This window comes from Balaenoptera musculus, chromosome 17, assembly GCF_009873245.2.
Source record: "Balaenoptera musculus isolate JJ_BM4_2016_0621 chromosome 17, mBalMus1.pri.v3, whole genome shotgun sequence".
NCBI classification, from domain to species: Eukaryota; Metazoa; Chordata; class Mammalia; order Artiodactyla; family Balaenopteridae; genus Balaenoptera; species Balaenoptera musculus.
The window spans coordinates 67,821,318-67,840,487 of NC_045801.1; the positions used below are offsets into that span (position 1 = coordinate 67,821,318).

At 38.5% G+C, this 19,170-nt stretch overlaps 1 protein-coding gene across 1 annotated transcript in view; it reads left to right on the top strand.

The window, feature by feature from the left end:
- The window catches only part of CPA6 (carboxypeptidase A6), a 267,903-nt gene extending 248,971 nt beyond the window's left edge, over nt 1-18,932 (top strand). Inside the window, exons 9-11 of the mRNA XM_036830635.1 lie at nt 10,998-11,200; nt 15,157-15,241; nt 18,468-18,932. Coding sequence (XP_036686530.1) covers nt 10,998-11,200; nt 15,157-15,241; nt 18,468-18,655 — 476 coding nt within the window. The 3' untranslated portion in view covers nt 18,656-18,932. The remainder of the gene's footprint in view (nt 1-10,997; nt 11,201-15,156; nt 15,242-18,467) is intronic.
- Nucleotides 18,933-19,170: the final 238 nt, after the last annotated feature.

Here is a 19,170-nt window from a genome sequence, read left to right on the forward strand (position 1 = left end):
CAGAACAACTGGGTACTTCTTCTTTTAAGGGACTGACAGAGGTAGAGAAACCCATAAAGAGGACTAATAAGGAAAGAAAAAAGTTGTTGGAACTAAAACATAAGGGGTCAGTGTGTCAGAAGCCAAGGGAGGAGACTATTTCAAGCTCTGTGAGAAAACAGGTAAGATCGGACACCTGGTCCTCCTGGAACCTTGGAAACCGTGGCCCTTTTTCCTGCTTTGCTGGCCAATCTACAGCTTTTCTGGCTCTGTGCATTCTCCACACAACTCTGCTCTCCTTGCACATTCCTCAAAACCTTCCTGTTATAAACAGTCCTCTCCAGTTGCAAGTATCTCTCCCTTCTTTCTCTGAAAGAAACCTCACCAGCACACAGTTACAGTTTTTATACAGCCTAAGAGGAAATTTAATGGTCCTTTTCTGCTATGACTTGTTAAAAGCTTACTCATAAAGCTATCACTCTGTACTTTGTTAGGGGCAAGGGAAGATTTGTACCCATGTGCATAAACAATTTGGGGCTCATCACCATATATAAAAATGTTTTAAGTACACCATTTCCTTTCTGAAACTGTTAAACATTTATTAAAGTATAACTTAGGGAAAGCTCAGAGTTTCAGATTTGAAATTATTCAAGAAATGCTTAGGTAATAGAATGTTCTCATGGACCAACAGGCTTTTTGAAGATATTCTGTTGCTGTTATTGTTGCCCTTGTAAGTCCTCAGCCTTCCATGGACATGAACTGGAGTTTAGTTGTCTACTCAAAGACCTAAATTCAATGAAATAGTCCAATGTGCAAGCATCTCCCCTGAGCAGGGTCAGCTCCACTTATTCATTCAACAACATTTAAAGCATAGCAAGGGTGTGCATTTTTCTAAGTACTGGGAATAATAAGGCATGACCTCTGTCCTAGAGGAGTTCACCCTCTAAAGGAGAGGCGAGTCTATATAAATAAATAACTGTAGTACAGCATAAGGGCTACTGGATTTACAGCCAGACATAGTCATCTGTAGAATGATTCTGTATTCTAAACCCTGCTGCTCTTCCCATCCTATATTAGATCTGTACCACCTATGTGAGTAAGGGATGTTGTAAAAACCTCAGCTCTACCCAGAGAAGATCTAGTGAGGATGATGTGGGCAAGGCAAGTGCCTCAGGTCAAGAGTAGTGTCTCACTGTGGCTATGTAGCCAGGGATACAAGGCACTCACCACCTGCATCTCCATCTATAGCCCCAATTGCTCCCCACTCCAAAAAGGAACAATAGCACTGGCTCTGTTTTCAGTACCAAATATTTATCCCTCCTGCTACTCAGTCTTGAAAAAGAAAACCATTAAGTTTTGTTTTTCTTCCCTTATAAAGGATAAAAGACAGCAATCCTTACCCACTGTTAGCCGAAAAACAAGTAGGTCTCTAGCCTCTACAAAATCAGGAGTGGCTTAGAAATAGTTACAATCTACAGAAAAAATGGAAAATGAGAATACTAAAGGATTATATGCCTTCTTTCTTGACAGTTTGAACAAAACAAGTAATTTATCTTTAGCAACTTAGAATGTTAGTTAGAAGAGGGTCTGATTTGCTAAGGAAATGTCAACTGAGCTGTCACTCGTTATCCCAAATATGATATTATCTTTAAGAATAAAGTTATCAGAAAACTATTTATATATGTAAATAACATACATATCATATATTATATAAAATTTTCTCAATGGGTCACATTTTTATTCTGATAGCACATAAGCTTCCAAAATGAAGTTTAAAGAGATAGTTTGGGCAACTAATTCCCAGTTAAATCTGATGGAGTTGGAAGTGGAAGACAAGAAGGGGGAGGATGGGAGGAGCTCTCATGGTATCATGAAATTACTTCTACCATTACACCCTGAGAGGACCATGTGAAAAATAGTTACCAATTCCAGCCACTGTGGAAAACCTATGGAGGTTTCTCAAAAAACTAAAAACAGAACTACCATATGACCCAAAAATTCCACTCCTGGGTATATATCCGAAAAAGAAACAAAAACACTTATTTGAAGAGACCTGCACCCAATGTTCATAGCAGCATTATTTACAACTGCCAAGATATGGAAGCAACCTAAGTGTCCATCAGCAGATGAATAGATGAAGAAGATGTGGTATAAGTATACATCGGAATATTACTCAGCCATAAAAATAATGAAATTCTGCCATTTTCAGCAACATGGATGGACTTAGAGGGCACTGTGATAAGTGAAATAAGTCAGAGAAGTACAAATACTGTATGACTATCACTTATATGTGGAATCTAAAAAGTACAGAAAACTAGTGAATATAACAAAAAAGCAGCAGACTCACAGATATAGAGAACAAACTACTGGTTACCAGTGGAGAAGGGGTGAGGGGCAATAAAGAGGTGGGGGAGTGGGAGGTACAAACTATTGGGTGTAAGATAGGTTCAGGGATGTACTGTACAATAGGGAATATAGCCATATTTAGTAATAACTGTAAATGGAAAGTAACCTTTAAAAATTTTATAAAATATTTTTAAATAAAAATTGCTTACAAAAAAAAATAGTTACCAATTCATGATAATAATAGCAACAACAGGGGGGACCTTCAAGATGGCAGAGGAGTAAGATGTGGAGATCACCTTCCTCCTCACAAATACATCAGAAATACATCTACATAAGGAACAACTACAGAACACCTACTGAATGCTGGCAGAAGACCTCAGACTTCCCAAAAGATATATATATATTTTTCCTTTTTCTCTTTTTATGAGTGTGTATGTGTATGCGTCATTGTGTGATTTTGTCTGTATAGCTTTGCTTTTACCATTTGTCCTAGGGTTCTGTCTGTACATTTTTTTTATTACTTTTAATTGTTTTTTATTTTTAATATTTTTTATTTTAATAACTTTATTTTATTTTATTTTCTCTTTCTTTCCTTCTTTTTCTCTCCCTTTTCTTCTGAGCCATGTGGCTGACAGGGTCTTGTTGCTCTGGCCAGTGTCATGCCTGTGCCTCTGAGGTGGGAGAGCTGAGTTCAGGATATTGGTCCACCAGAGACCTCCCAGCTCCATGTAATATCAAACAGCAAAGCTCTCCCAGAGATCTCCATCTCAATGCTAAGACCTAGTTCCACTCAATGACCAGCAAGCTACAGTGCTGGACACCCTATGCCAAACACCTAGCAAGACAGGAACACAGCCCCACCCATCAGCAGAGAGGCTGCCAGAAATCATAATAAGGTCACAGACGCCCCCAAAACACACCACCAGATGCAGTCCTGCCCACCAGAAAGACAAGATCCAGCCTCATCCACCAGAACACAGGCACCAGTCCCCTCCACCAGGAAGCCTACACAACCCACTGAACCAATCTTACCCACTGGGGACAGACATCAAAAACAATGGGAACTACGAACCTGCAGCCTGTGAAAAGGAGACCCCAAACACAGGAAGTTAAGCAAAATGAGAAGACAGAGAAACACACAGCAGATGAAGGAGCAAGGTAAAAACCCATCAGACCAAACAAATGAAGAGGAAATAGGCAGTCTACCTGAAAAAGAATTCGGAGTAATGATAGTAAAGATGATCCAAAATCTTGGAAATAGAATGGAGAAAATACAGGAAATGTTTAACAAGGACCTAGAAGAACTAAAGAGCAAACAATGATGAACAACACAACAAATGAAATTAAAAATTATCTGGAAGGAATCAATAGCAGAATAACTGAGGCAGAACAACGGATAAGTGACCTGGAAGACAGAACGGTGGAATTCACTGCTGCGTAACAGAATCAAGAAAAAAGAATGAAAAGAAATGAAGACAGCCTAAGACACCTCTGGGACATTAAACACAACAACATTCGAATGATAGGGGTCCCAGAAGAAGAAGAGAAAAAGAAAGGGACTGACAAAATTTGAGGAGATTATAGTTGAAAACTTCCCTAATATGGGAAAGGAAATAGTCAATCAAGTCCAAGAAGCACAGAGAGTCCCACACAGGATAAGTCCAAAGAGAAACACACCAAGACAAATATTAATCAAACTATCAAAAATTAAATACAAAGAAAAAAATATTAAAAGCAGAAAGGGAAAAACAAAAAATAACATACAAGGGCATCCCCATAAGGTTAACAGCTGATCTTTCAGCAGAAACTCTGCAAGCCAGAATGCAGAGGCAGGACATATTTAAAGTGATGAAAGAGAAAAACCTACAACCAAGATTTCTCTACCCAGCAAGGATCTCATTCAGATTCAACAGAGAAATTAAAATCTTTACAGACCAACAAAAGCTAAGAGAATTCAGTACCACCAAGCCAGCTTTACAACAAATGCTAAAGGAATTTCTCTAGGCAGGAAACACAAGAGAAGGAAAAGACCTACAATAACAAATCCAAAACAATTAAAAAATGGTAATAGGAACATACATATCAATAATTACCTTAAATGTAAATGGATTAAGTGCTCCAACCAGAAGACACAGACTGGCTGAATGGATACAAAAACAAGACCCATATACATGCTGCCTACAAGAGACCCACTTCAGACCTAGGGACACATACAGACTGAAAGTGAGGGGATGGAAAAAGATATTCCATGCAGGGCTTCCCTGGTGGCGCAGTGGTTAAGAATCCGCCTGCCAATGCAGGGGACATGGGTTCAAGCCCTGGTCTGGGAAGATCCCACATGCCATTGCACAACTAAGCCCGTGTGCCACAGCTACTGAGCCTGTGCTCTAGAGCCCACGAGCCACAACTACTGAGCCTGCGTGCCACAACTACTGAAGCCCGTGTGCCTAGAGCCCATGCTCCGCAACAAGAGAAGCCACTGCAATGAGAAGCCCATGCACCGCAACGAAGAGTAGCCCCCACTCACTGCAACTAGAGAAAGCCCGCACTCAGCAACAAAGACCCAATGCAGCCATAAATTAATTAATTAATTAATTAAAATAAAAAAAAAAAGATATTCCATGCAAATGGAAAACAAAAGAAAGCTGGAGTAGACATTCTCATATCAGACAAAATAGATCTTAAAGACTATTACAAGAGACAAAGAAGGACACTACATAATGATCAAGGGATCAATCCAAGATGAAGATATAACAATTGTAAATATTTATGCACCCAACATAGGAGCACCTCAGTACATAAGGCAAATGCTAACAGCCATAAAAGGGGAAATCGACAGTAACAAAATCATAGTAGAGGACTTTAACACCCCACTTTCACCAATGGACAGATCATCCAAAATGAAAATAAATAAGGAAACACAAGCTATAAATGATACATTAAACAAGATCGACTTAATTGATATTTATAGGACATTCCATCCAAAAACAACAGAATACACTTTCTTCTCAAGTGCTCATGGAACATTCTCCAGGATAGATCATATCTTGGGTCACAAATCAACCCTTGGTAAATTTAAGAAAATTGAAATCATATCAAGTATCTTTTCTGACCACAACGCTATCAGACTAGATATATGACTAACCCACAGCCAACATCATACTCAATGGTGAAAACTGAAACCATTTCCACTAAGATCAGGAACAAGACAAGGTTGCCCACTCTCACCGCTATTATTCAACACAGATTTGGAAATTTTAGCCACAGCAATCAGAGAAGAAAAAGAAATAAAAGGAATACAAATCAGAAAAGAAGTAAAGCTGTCACTGTTTGCAGATGACATGATACTATACATAGATGCTACCAGAAAACTACTAGAGCTAATCAATGAATTTGGTAAAGTAGCAGGATACAAAATTAATGCACAGAAATCTCTTGCATTCCTATACACTAATGATGAAAAATCTGAAAGAGAAATTAAGGAAACACTCCCATTTACCACTGCAACAAAAAGAATAAAATACCTAGGACTAAACCTACCTAAGGAGACAAAAGACCTGTATGCAGAAAACTATAAGACACTGATGAAAAAAATTAAAGATGATACAAACAGATGGAGAGATATACCATGTTCTTAGATTGGAAGAATCAACACTGTGAAAATGACTATACCACCCAAAGCAATCTACAGATTCAATGCAATTCCTATCAAACTACCAATGGCATCTTTCACAGAACTAGAACAAAAAATTTCACAATTTGTATGGAAACACAAAAGACCCCGAATAGCCAAAGCAATCTTGAGAAAGAAAAATGGAGCTGGAGGAATCAGGCTTCCAGATTTCAGACTATACTACAAAGCTACAGTAATCAAGACAGTTTGGTACTGACACAAAAACAGAAATATAGATCAATGGAACAGGACAGAAAGCCCAGAGATAAAGCCATACACATGTGGTCACCTTATTTTTGATAAAGGAGGCAAGAATATACAATGGAGAAAAGACAGCCTCTTCAATAATTGGTGCTGGGAAAACTGGACAGCTACATGTAAAAGAATGAAATTAGAACACTCCCTAACACCATACACAAAAATAAACTCAAAATGGATTAAAGGCCTAAATGTAAGGCCAGATACTATAAAACTCTTAGCAGAAAACATAGGCAGAACACTCTCTGACATAAATCACAACAAGTTCCTTTTTGACACACCTCCTAGAGAAATGGAAATAAAAACAAAAATAAACAAATGGAACCTAGTGAAACTTCAAAGCTTTTGCACAGCAAAGGAAACCATAAACAAGATGAAAAGACAACTCTCAGAATGGGAGAAAATATTTGCAAATGAAACAACTGACAAAGGATTAATCTCCAAAATATACAAGCAGCCCATGCAGCTCAGTATCAAAAAAACAAACAACCCAATCCAAAAACGGACAGAAAACCTAAATAGACATTTCTCCAAAGAAGATATACAGATTGCCAACAAACACATGAAAGGATGCTCAACATCACTAATCATTAGAGAAATGCAAATCAAAACTACAATGATGTATCACCTCACACCAGTCAGAATGGCCATCATCAAAAAATCTACAAACAATTAATGCTGGAGAGGGTGTGGAGAAAAGAGGACCCTCTTGCACTGTTGGTGGGAATGTAAATTGATACAGCCACTACGGAGAACAGTATGGAGGGGCCTTAAAAAACTAAAAAGAGAACTACCATATGATCCAGCAATCCGACTACTGGGCACATACCCTGAGAAAACCATAATTCAAAAAGAGTCATGTACCACAATGTTCACTGCAGCTCTATTTACAATAGCCAGGACATGGAAGCAACCTAAGTGTCCATCGACAGATGAATGGATAAAGAAGATGTGGCACATATATACAATGGAATATTACTCAGCCATAAAAAGAAATGAAATTGAGTTATTTGTAGTGAGGTGGATGGACCTGGAGTCTGTCATATAGAGTGAAGTAAGTCAGAAAGAGAAAAACAAATACCGTATGCTAACACACATATATGGAATCTAAAAAAAAAATAATGGTTCTGAAGAACCTAGGGGCAGGACAGGAATAAAGACGCAGATGTAGAGAATGGACTTGAGGACACGGGGAGTGGGAAAGGTAAGCTGGGATGAAGTGAGAGAGTGGCATGGACATATATACACTACCAAATGTAAAATAGATAGCTAGTGGGAAGCAGCCACATAGCACAGGGAGATCAGCTTGGTGCTTTGTGACCACCTAGAGGGGTGGGATAGGGAGGGTGGGAGGGAGACGCAAGAGGGAGGAGATATGGAGATATATGTATATGTATAGCTGATTCACTTTGTTATACAGCAGAAACTAACACACCATAGTAAAGCAATTATACTCCAATAAAGATGTTTAAAATAATAATAATAATAATAGCAACAACAATAAAGAAGACATACTAAAGAAAAAATTATAAAATATTAATGAAGAATATAAAATGCCATCCGAGCAAATGGAATGGTGTAACATGTCCTTGGATTGGGTGACTCAGTATAATAATATCCTCCCCAAATCAGTATTAAGTTTAATGCAATTCCAATTAGAATCTCAACAGGGTTTTTCATTTGTTTTCTGTTTTGGGGAATTGATAAAATGATCATAAAATTTATGTGGAAAAGTAAATAGACCCTAAAAACGAATAAAACTGAAAAAAGAATACTAGTAAGGGGAACTTGTCTGATATCGAGCATACCTTAATGCTGCTATAGATTGATAGGGTGACAGTATGGAGATAGACAAATAGACCAGCAGAACAGAGAATCCAGGAATAGATCTACAAATGCAGTTGACTCTAATATATGACCAAGGTTTCAAATCAGTGGGGAAATGATAGAATATTTAATAAATGATGCTGATAGAATTGGCTATCACTGTAGAAAAACTGAAGGTATAACTATATTACATATGTACAAAAATAAATCCAGAAGGATTAAAGACTTAGATGGAAAAAAATAAAATGATAACATTCTTAGAAGAAAACCTATAAATAACCTATAATCCTTTAGAATAGGGAAAACTTTCTTCACCAAGAGAGGAAACCCAAAGGCATTGAAAAAGACATAGTAATTACATAAAATTTAAAATGTCTTAAATGATAAAAGTTATAATAAACAATTGAATAGAAAAATTATAAATATGAGAATAAAATGCAATGCAGATGACAAACATCTATACAAAGCTCTTTTATACATGGGTAAGAAAAAAGATAAAGAGCCCAAGAGAGAATAACATGAGCTAAGGACATGATTAAGCAATTCAGAGAGGAGTCCAATCCAAAGTTAACCTACGAATCAATGCTCAAACATACTTGTAGTAGGAAGGCAAATTAAATTTTGCCATCAAACTGGCAAAAATCAAAAGGTGATACACTTTCAGGGTATTGTTGGTAGGTATTGAGGAGAAATGGTACTCTTCTACATTGCTTGTGGGAGTGTAAACAGTAACAAACTTAGTAAACAATCTGGCAAAACTTATGAGAATTAAAAATAAAACCCTTTTAAAACTTTTAAATTTTGTGTGATGTGAAATTTAAAACCTCTAAGTGAAAAAAAAATTGAAAATGAAAAACTAACCAATAAAAATATGCCACAATAACTATGACATCTTTATTTCACTCTCACATTTCAATAAGAGTTAAGCTAGGTATAAAAGTCTAGACTCATTTCCTTTTTTCAAAAGTACTTTTCTTTTAAAAAAAAAAAAAAAGTACTTTGAAAATGTTACTCTAGTATTGCTATTTAAAACGTCAGATGTGAATCTAATTCTCATTCCTTTATAGATGGCCTGCTTCTTTCTCTCTGGAATTGGTTCCCGTTCCTAAATTTCACTTTACTGTGTCAAAGTGTTGCTATTTTCTCTTTTATCTCTCGTGTTGGTACCCATTCAAGCTTTCTTTAAGCGTGACACAATTTCAGTTAGCAGTTCTTCAAATATTTAACTTAATTTTTTTCTCTTTTAGAACTCCTATTAATCAGATGTTGACAATTATTCTATTTTTCATACCCTTTAATTTTTTTTTCTCATTTTTCCAATTCTTTGTCCCTTCTTAATGCCTTCTGGGAACATTTCAAAACCCACTCCATCTCATCAATTCACTCATCAACTGTATTCACTCAACCCATGAATTAAGTTTTTTATTTCCATTATATCTCATTGGTTCTTTTTTATAACTTCTTGTCCCTGTTTAATGTTTCCAGTGCCCTCCTATATGCCCTTGAGAATATTTATTAAGATTATTGTGAGTTCTTGTTTCTCTGGCTCATTACTTCTGCTCCCTCTGGAATTGCTCTATTTGTGATCTCTCCTTTCCAGTGATTTACATCAGTGTTCCTCAAATGTCTCTTTATTTTTCCTATTCCTTCAGGAGTATCAGCTACAGTTTTTATATTAAGTTCTGAGCTCTATCCATATCCCACTTGCTTTTGAGGCATCTCCAGAATTAGACTCAAAGGAGGAAAACCACAATTGCTGTAAGTTCCCCATCTAGACTCTCCTATGGCATAAATAAGATTTAACATCCTCAAGAATTAGCCTGATCTTAGTTGTCTTTTCATTTTCAGAAGTATTAGACTATGTCACAGACTCACCAAACATTTTCCATTTGTTTATGGAAAGAGTTACAGTGTTCCACGGGTATGGGAGAGATTGTAAGGACTCAGAATGGCAAATTACTATGAAAAATGTCATTATTTACAAAATTTCTTGGAACTTAATACTGTGTGATTGTCATAGTGAATCTTATTTTCCTTCCTCCCTTTCATAGACCTGTATACATTTTTAATTTGAAAATTATTTAGTTTTGAGGACTTCTTAACTGAACTGACCCCTAAGATAACTGGAGAGGCCTCGGGTTTCACAAAGCCAGTTTGCATATAGCTGATCTAAAAATATAATAGAAATTGGTATGGCATGTTCGGTGGAATTATTTCTGTCTTGCCTCCCTGTTCTTGATATATCAATATTTGTATCTTACCAGACACCTGTACAGAGGTCTAGCCTTTCCTTTGGATCTGACATTCATTTATTCAACAAATATTTGTTGAACACTTGTCATACTTGTTCTAGTTGTCAGGTGCCCAGCAGGAAAGACACAGTCCCTGACTTCACAGAGCATTAGAGTCTAACAAAGAATCCAGACTGAATGTAGGCTCTGTTAGAGCAAGAATTTCTTCCTGTGTTGTCTTCCAGTGTATCCCAGGCACCCAGATCAGTGTAAATATTGGTTGCATGTTAAATGAGTATATTTTGACACTAATTACAAGTGTGTTGAGTGTTATGGTGGGAAAGTGCAAGTGTCATGGAGTGTATAAGCAGGAGGCCTTTCCTGCTCTGGGGGAATCATGTAGAATTAGTTCTCCAACTGATAGAGCCCTCCCTTTAGTGGTTTATGCAAGCTTAAACAAGCAGCACCTAGTTCCTATTCAGGCTGCCCTCCCATTATGCATGGAGGCCTGAACTATCTTGGATTTTTCAGTATTGATTTCTTTAAATGAGAAGTTAGATGAACTGCTTAATAATACCATATGTTTACAGAAATAAAAGAAAAATCAGTTTAACAACGCCGATTTGTGTTTCTTGCTTCTTGCCTGCCCACCCCTTCACCCCATTTTCTTTTCTAATTTGCAGATGAAGGAGCTTCCATGCACCCTTGTGATGATACGTACTGTGGACCTTTCCCAGAATCTGAGCCGGAAGTGAAAGCTGTAGCTAACTTCCTCCGAAAACACAAGAAGCACATCAGGGCTTACCTCTCTTTTCATGCATATGCTCAGATGTTGCTGTATCCCTATTCTTACAAATATGCAACAATCCCCAATTTTAGCTGTGTGGTAAGTACTTGAAGCTGGATATGTGTGTGTCAGGCTTCATCCTGTTCTAATGATAAGACGGTTCTATGTAGTAGTGATTATAGCAAACACACTGTGTTTGTTCTAATAAGCATTTCATATATATATAATCTCATTTATTTTTCATAATCATATGCAGTAACAATTATTATCCCCATTTTACAGACGAGGAAACTGAAACTTAAAGATGTTAAGTCATTATACTAAGAACACAGAGCTACTAAGTGTCATAGCCAGGATTCACCCCAAATCTAGCTCTAGCATTGTTGCTTTTAACCACTGTGCATGCTGTTTCTCAAATGCAATCATTTCAAACATATTTACATTCTTACCACAGGTTATTTGGAAAATGTCAGGATGGAGTTGATTAGTATTACAGCTTCGGTCACATATACAGGGCTGTAATTAACTTTATTGAGTAAATAACTGTTTGTAAATTATGGTCTGACTCATTAATTAAAAGCAAGTTTTAATTTAGAAACGCTATTTGCTTAATGCTACTAAGTCTCCGGGCATGCATCTGACAAATTAGCGCTAAGAATGAGCAGCCTTTCAGGCATGAGATTACCTGAAAGTGAAAGAGCAGAGTTCCTTCCTCACCTCATCTCAGAAACCCAACGAGCTATCCACTATAGGGACTAATTCCTCAGTAAAGTGAGTCTGGTTCAGAGCCTGTATCATCTGAAGGCCTATAAAGTTCAAGACCAGGCCAAACTAATACATAGTGTTAAAAGCAAGGAAGAGGGAGGGAGGAGTGATTGGGAAGGGGCACAGGCGGGCTTTGGGGTCGCTGTTGATTTTCTACTCCTTGGCTGGATGCTGGTTCTGGATGACTGCATACAACTTGTGATCATTCAATGAACTATAAACTTAAAATCTGTATACTCTTCTGTATGTATTTTATGCTTGAATTTAAAAGCGTTTATAAAAAAGAAGCATCCTCTCTGTCCCTATACCTCAGACTCCAAATCCTGCACCAGTTGCTTGGGGTTGCAGGAATTCCTGATCTAGATGGCCAGGACCCGGGAAGAATGAGGAACCTGAGGAGGTCAGAAGGTGGCCTGGGGGAAGGCTTGCATTCTGTCCAAAAGAGGAACTTTGTTCTTAGCATTTCATGCAAGAATTTTGAGCAAATTCTCTCTCTTGAGAAATATTGTAAAGGTGGGAGTGATATTTGATAGTGCTATTCTTCAGCTCCTCGGTGGATCAAATAGGCTTCTCATTCTTGGTGTTATTGACCTGGCAACCTAATCACCTTGTACCGCAATGTTTCTATATGCAGATGTTCAGCCTTTTCTAAATTGGACACAGCGTCTGTTTGTATTCTCACAACAGATTATATAGAATATGCAATATATTAAAACTACCACATGAGAATATTCTCCATATTTTGAATTTATCTTCCCATCAGGAGTTATTTTCCTTGTGTCTTGGATTGCAGGATGTGGTATAAAGAGTGGGTCAGTGGTTCACAACCAATGATGAATTTCCCTCCCAAGGGACATTGACAATGTTGGAGACATTTTTTGATGGCCACAACGGCGGGGGGGGGGGGGGATGTTATTGGCATCTAGTGGGTAGAGGCCAAGGATGCTGTGAAACATCTTACGTTGCACAGGACAGCCTTCCACAGCAAAGAATGATTTAGTCCAAACTGTCAGTGGTGACCCCATTGAGAAATCCTGTTAGCGGGTTGCAGATAAGCTAAATCGCTAAAACGAAGATTACAACTCTCAGAAAATAGATAAGTCTCTGAATGTTAACCAGAAACCATTAAGTTCTGTTCAACTTGTTCAAAAACATTCCATCAATATGTAGGAGTCTGTGTTTCTGCTAAGATATTTCGGTCACTAAGTTGCTTTAAATATGAAAATATTTAAATAAAAAATATACTCCTTAGTTAGCTGAGGTCCAATAAGGGAGAACTGGGTCCTTCTGGACAAATGGAAAAAAGAAGGAATGGACAAAAGGAAGAATCACTTAAACTCTTTTAAATAGGTGCCATCCTGGAAAATAATTCTTAGAAAATTTTATGAAGCTTCTACTCTTTGTGGAAAGATCATGTCTAAACCTCTTATCAACATGCACCTGCGCCTCAGTGGCAGAAGTCCAGTGAGCCCAAAAGGCTAAAACTATGCATATGTTTTGCAAAAATAGGCAGAGTGGTTATCTTTTTTTTCCTCAGTAGATTATTTTTCTTGCGTTTAGTCATCTGAAATAATGAGGAACAAAGGTCTCCTCACCAGCAGAATGCAATAATCGTGCAAATGTAGAAATTTCTGCCCTTGCCATGGGAATATTGCTGAGGCCATTGGAGAAGATGTTAAAAATCTTAGCACATTCTCCATTAAGATACCTCATTATGGTGTTCACATTCCTTTTCTGTCGGATCCTGCAAGGAGAATGTCGTCATCAGTGAGATCAATTCATAAATGTCTGCCAGGTTCTGGAGCCTGGTTCCTGAATAGCCACCCAGTGTGGCATTTGCTGCAAATGCAGCTTTCTGCATCCCTGAGGTGAGTGAGGACAGCCCGCTGAAGCCAGGTCCAGCACACAGCACCACGTTGCCCGGAGTGCTTCAACTGATGGATTAAATTATTCACAGGCAACTGGAAATGGGAGAGTTGTATACTGGTTTCAACACACTTCTTTTCCTCTCACTGGTCATACAATACTTCTCTAACTCCTTGCTGAAACTAGTGCTTTTATACCATTTGAAAATGTTTTCAAGGGTAGTCCGTACCATTCTAGCTCATCTTAGAATATTCGCCTTTTAGTATTTTGAAGGTGTTTATTTTTCCTGCTTTTTGGCATTGGTAGGAAGTTCCACCTCAGAATTTCTAAGTCTTAGCCGCACCTGGCTGAGCTCTGCCAGAAGCCTGTGTAACCTTAGAAGTCACGAAGCATTCTGAAAGTGTTTCCATTCCCACAAGGGATAAACACACAGAGCAACAGGAGTCATTCTTACTGAATTAAAGCGTTTCTGAATTGATCCAAATGGGTTTTAAATACCTTGAACCTAGCCACTTAAAGATGTATGTACTTAAAGATCAATAAGATTAACTTGATACTGTTGCAGATCTATGCTTATTCAACATTCATGCAAGAAATAGTGATTAAGTATCTGTTATATACAGGCACATTGCTAAATACTATATTTGTAGCTATGAGCAAGACTGACTTGGGCCCTGCCCTGTCAAGCATTTTGTAATTGATAGAAATGGGTGTCTCTGAACTAAAGTGAAGAGGACAGAACACTAAATCAGCCTCAGAAGATGTATTTATCCCAACATAGCCACTCCTTGCTGTGTAACCCCAGCCTGACCACTGAACCTCTCTGGGCCTTCCTTTTCTCGTCTGTATATGGAAATATTACTGATCACTGGCTCATTGTGAGAATTAATCAAGGGAAATAATGTGTTCTAAAACATATTGCAAAATGCAGCATGTGGGGCTTCCCTGGTGGCGCAGTGGTTGAGAATCTGCCTGCCAATGCAGGGGACACGGGTTCGAGCCCTGGTCTGGGAGGATCCCACATGCCGCGGAGCAACTAGGCCCGTGAGCCACAACTACTGAGCCTGCGCGACTGGAGCCTGTGCTCCGCAATAAGAGAGGCCGCGATAGTGAGAGGCCCGCGCACCGCGATGAAGAGTGGCCCCCGCTTGCCACAACTAGAGAAAGCCCTCGCACAGAAACGAAGACCCAACACAGCCAAAAATAAATAAATAAATAAATATTTAAAATAATACAGACATACATTTAAAAAAAAATGCAGCATGTGACAAAGAGTAGCAATATTATTATTAAATATAGCTATTCACCAATGTGCCTAGTGTTCTCCAAATTGATGACTGGTAATGCTCAGACAACGTGTCAGTGTTTCTAAAGGTTTCAATGCAATGATATAAGTGATAAAATTTCTCCATTGAACCTCACAGGAATCTGCAGCTTATAAAGCTGTGAATGCACTTCAGTCGGTATACGGCGTACAGTACCGATACGGGCCTGCTTCCAGCACACTGTGTAAGTTTCCTGTGGATGCTGTGTTGGAATCATCTCTTGAACCAATATCCTGTGTAACGACCTCCCTCAAAAACCCCAGAAAATGTGTTCCCCCATAAAGTGAAAATTTTGACTACCAAATTAGCCGAGGAAGATGGAGGGAGTTTATGTCTGATTAGTTTTACCCTGCTTGACAGAAATCACTGTACCAATTGAAAAAATCCTAAGCAGAGAATATTCTAAGCATGTAGTAAAGACTGCAAGGTTGAATTGAGATCTTATGACAGTACAAAGTACCAAAATGGGCTCCTTAAGCAGTTGTAACTACTGCAAAGGTAGAAATGGGCCTTGAGAAGATAATGCTGTAATGTTTGAGCCCTTGAAAGAGCTTCCCTTTTACCCCTTCCCTCTACCATTCTTGTTATGAAATTCTGTTTCTTACATAACACCTTCAACTGAATTTCCCCTTGAAAGGCAATTAAAATATTTCTTATTTCATATGAAGTAAAGAGCAACCAGGTATATGGAAAGAACTTGGACAAAGAACCAGGAGAAATGGATTCTAGTCTTCATTCTGCCACTAGTTAGATGTAATCCTGACAAAGATATTAGTCCTGGGCTTCAGTTTCCATAACTGTTAAATGAGGAATTGGACTAGATCATTTCTCATGGCCTTTCAAACTCTAAAATTCACTGACTATATGACTTGAAAAATCTAGTGAAAAATCATATATTTCTGAATGTCTAGCAGTGTTCCAGGAGCTTGCCATGATCGTATAGTGGTTAGTACTCTGTGAATGTCTACGCATGCATATGAAGGTATATACACACATTACATATATATGTATACATAGTGACATCTGATTATACTTGTTAGTGAGGTAGCAAATTTCTCCTTCATTTCTTTAATTTACCCATCATTATATTCCTAACCACTCACTTTCTTCAGCCTTCAGCAGAAATGCTTGGTTTGTTAATTAACACTGTTTATAAGTTTATCCTAGTAATGGTAGTGTCTTAAGTATCAGAGGTTTTTTCTTAAGTTCATGATCATTGGTCTAATGCTGACCTTTTTACAGCTGTTTTTTTAACAGAGCCACCTTGAAAGGGGAAATGTAGTATTTTTAAAAATCACATTACCAGTTAATGCCAACAGAATATATATTAAAAACCTAACAACATTAATTTTTTAAAACCTTACTCTCAGTTCATCTTTTCGGCTTGGTATCAAGGCACAGTCATAGTATTATATTTACCAAGAACAACCTGTTACCATAGGAGTGAGGCTGTCATATCACTATGATGTAAGTGTTGGCAAATATTGTCTCTGACTTTGGCTACTATGACTACTATTTGCAGGTCCAGTGAATCTAACTCAGAGGGACAGTGAAGCCACAGCCTGCCTTCTGTCCGCAACTGAAGCAAGGGGGGCCTGGGAAACAGCAGAGTCATTTAATTGTCATCGTCACATAATTCTATCTCTAACTTGTCCTGGCAAAAATAGCATTAAAAAGTGGTATCATTTGAGTGGGAAATTTTTTAAATAATAAAATGGTGTTATGTCAGGCTGGACCATATAAATTTCAGGGAGAAAAGTATAGAAAGAGTCTTCTATGAAAATTCATTCATTTATTAATTAATTATTAAAAGCATGTTAGGCTAAAAAAACTGCATACTAGGCACTTTGGGGTGTAAAGATGCACAACAATAACATCTAATATATCCTGAGCACATTATTCAATTTTTGCAACAACCCTATGCAGTAAGTATTATGATCCCTTTTTCAAAGGGGAGACTGAGGCACAGAGAGTCACGGCAGGTGCTGGGATCAGATATAGCCCAAGCCCTAAAGCACCTGCACTTTCAACTCTGTGCTGAAAAGCTGGAGCATGTAAGGTCATAGGAGCCAGAAAGCGAGAGTTAACCAGAATGGATTGTCAGCTAGGTTAAATGCTGCTGAGAGGTTGAACGTGGGATCCGAGGGGAAAGAAAAACAAAAAAGGAGATCAGGCCTGCTGTCATTGGTGACCCTCAAGAACAAAGGTTTCATAGCCTGGTAGAGGCAAGAACCAGACTGAAAGTGGTTGAGGATATAGAAGCAACATACATAGATTCTCTCTTGAGTTCTAAACCGAAAGGAAGAAGAAAAAGAAGATGGTATATAATAGGATCACGAGAAGGAAGTGCTACAGGAAAGCAGTGCTTGGACATTTTGGTGTCCAAAACGCAAGATGCAAGGTGGGGTTGGGGGGAGGTTTACTAAGGAAACAGGGTCCTAGAGAAGACAGCAACAAATGGGATCAAACCACACCAAGCGTAAAAGACAAGCAGCATTTCTTCCTGAGTTAGAAGGAGACAAGTCAGGATTGCGATGTAAGCAGAGCAGGTGATGGGCTAACTACCCATGATGAGCATGGAGACAGTGGTGAAGTGAGGGGCAGGACCAGAAGAGAATGAGAAAGGTTCCGTAAGTGAAGGTCTAGAAAAAGGAGCCCAGGGCACCACTGGTAATGGAGAAGCACCACAGAGATTAGCATGAATTTCCAACACACACTTTCTCCACCTACCCTGTGAGGGAGAAAACAGAGAAACTGGACTAGGGATTGAGAATTAGCAAAACAAAAGCTGAAAAGGACTAGAAAAAGGGTCTGGTGAGAAATTCAGTGGAGTAATTAACCATGCCCAGCTAGAGAGTTCAATGAAATTATAAGAAGCCCGGGGGAAGTCTGGAAACTGTAATAAGTAAAGGCAAAGAACAAGTTCATCAGGAGTGAAAACATAGGGCGAGAAGAAGAAAAGAGGTTTTCTGGGATCAGAATTTCAATATTCTAGACCTTAGAAAAGGAGAACTGAGTGAGAGGAAAAAAAGTCCACAGTGTGATTATGTTTATTGGTGAATAAAGTGAAGGTGGAGAGAAATGATATTGGAGTTGCGGCTAAGAAATTGAGGTCATCATACTAGAAAAGCATTACTACTTAGACTAGCTCCTCAAAGAACAAAGTTTCCATAATTGGCAGAGGCAAGAACCAGATTGAAGGTGGCTGGGATGATTTATGATGAAAGCAGGTATGATTTATAAGTTCCATGAGCCTGATGCTAAGGAACTCAGCTTAAACTGCTCTTGTTGAAAGGGTATTTAATTGGAAAGATTTAGTACAGCTTAGTAAGCAAGTACTATATATACATTTTGAAAATTATGCAGACTCTTTAGTGAAGCTGACTTTTTTTTTTTTTTTTAACTTTTAGATGTGAGCTCTGGTAGCTCAATGGATTGGGCCTACAAAAATGGAATACCCTACACATTTGCTTTCGAACTACGTGACACTGGGCATTTTGGCTTTTTACTCCCAGAGATGCTCATCAAACCCACCTGTACAGAAACCATGCTTGCTGTGAAGAATATCACGATGCACCTACTAAAGAAGTGTCCCTGAGATGCCCCAAGGGGCAAGTCAACCTCCAGAGAGAGCTGGTTCTGCACAAGAGCTGCTTGGCAATGGGTGCAAATTGTTTTTAAAGAGAAGGGCGATTACTGAGAGGGAACTTATCTGGGGACTTTAAAAAGGACCTTCTCATGCAATTCAACTCTCTGTGGCAATAAAAAATGGTGGGAAAAAAAATTAGAGTATAAGCTAGTTTGTTGTAAGAGAAGGCATCCATTTTCTGCCCCTTTAGAGTCTTACTTGATCAAGCGGGGAGGGGAGATTTTCTAGTTCTTTGGTCTCGAGAAATGTACAAATTGAGGATTCCACTTCAATAAATCTCATGTTCTCAATTAAGATCTAGGCTACTGGGGCTTCCTTGGTGGTGCAGTGGTTAAGAATCCGCCTGCCAATGCAGGGGACACGGATTCGAGCCCTGGTCCAGGAAGATCCCACATGCCGCAGAGCAACTAAGCCCGTGTGCCACAACTACTGAGCCTGCGCTCTAGAGCCGGCGAAGCCACTGC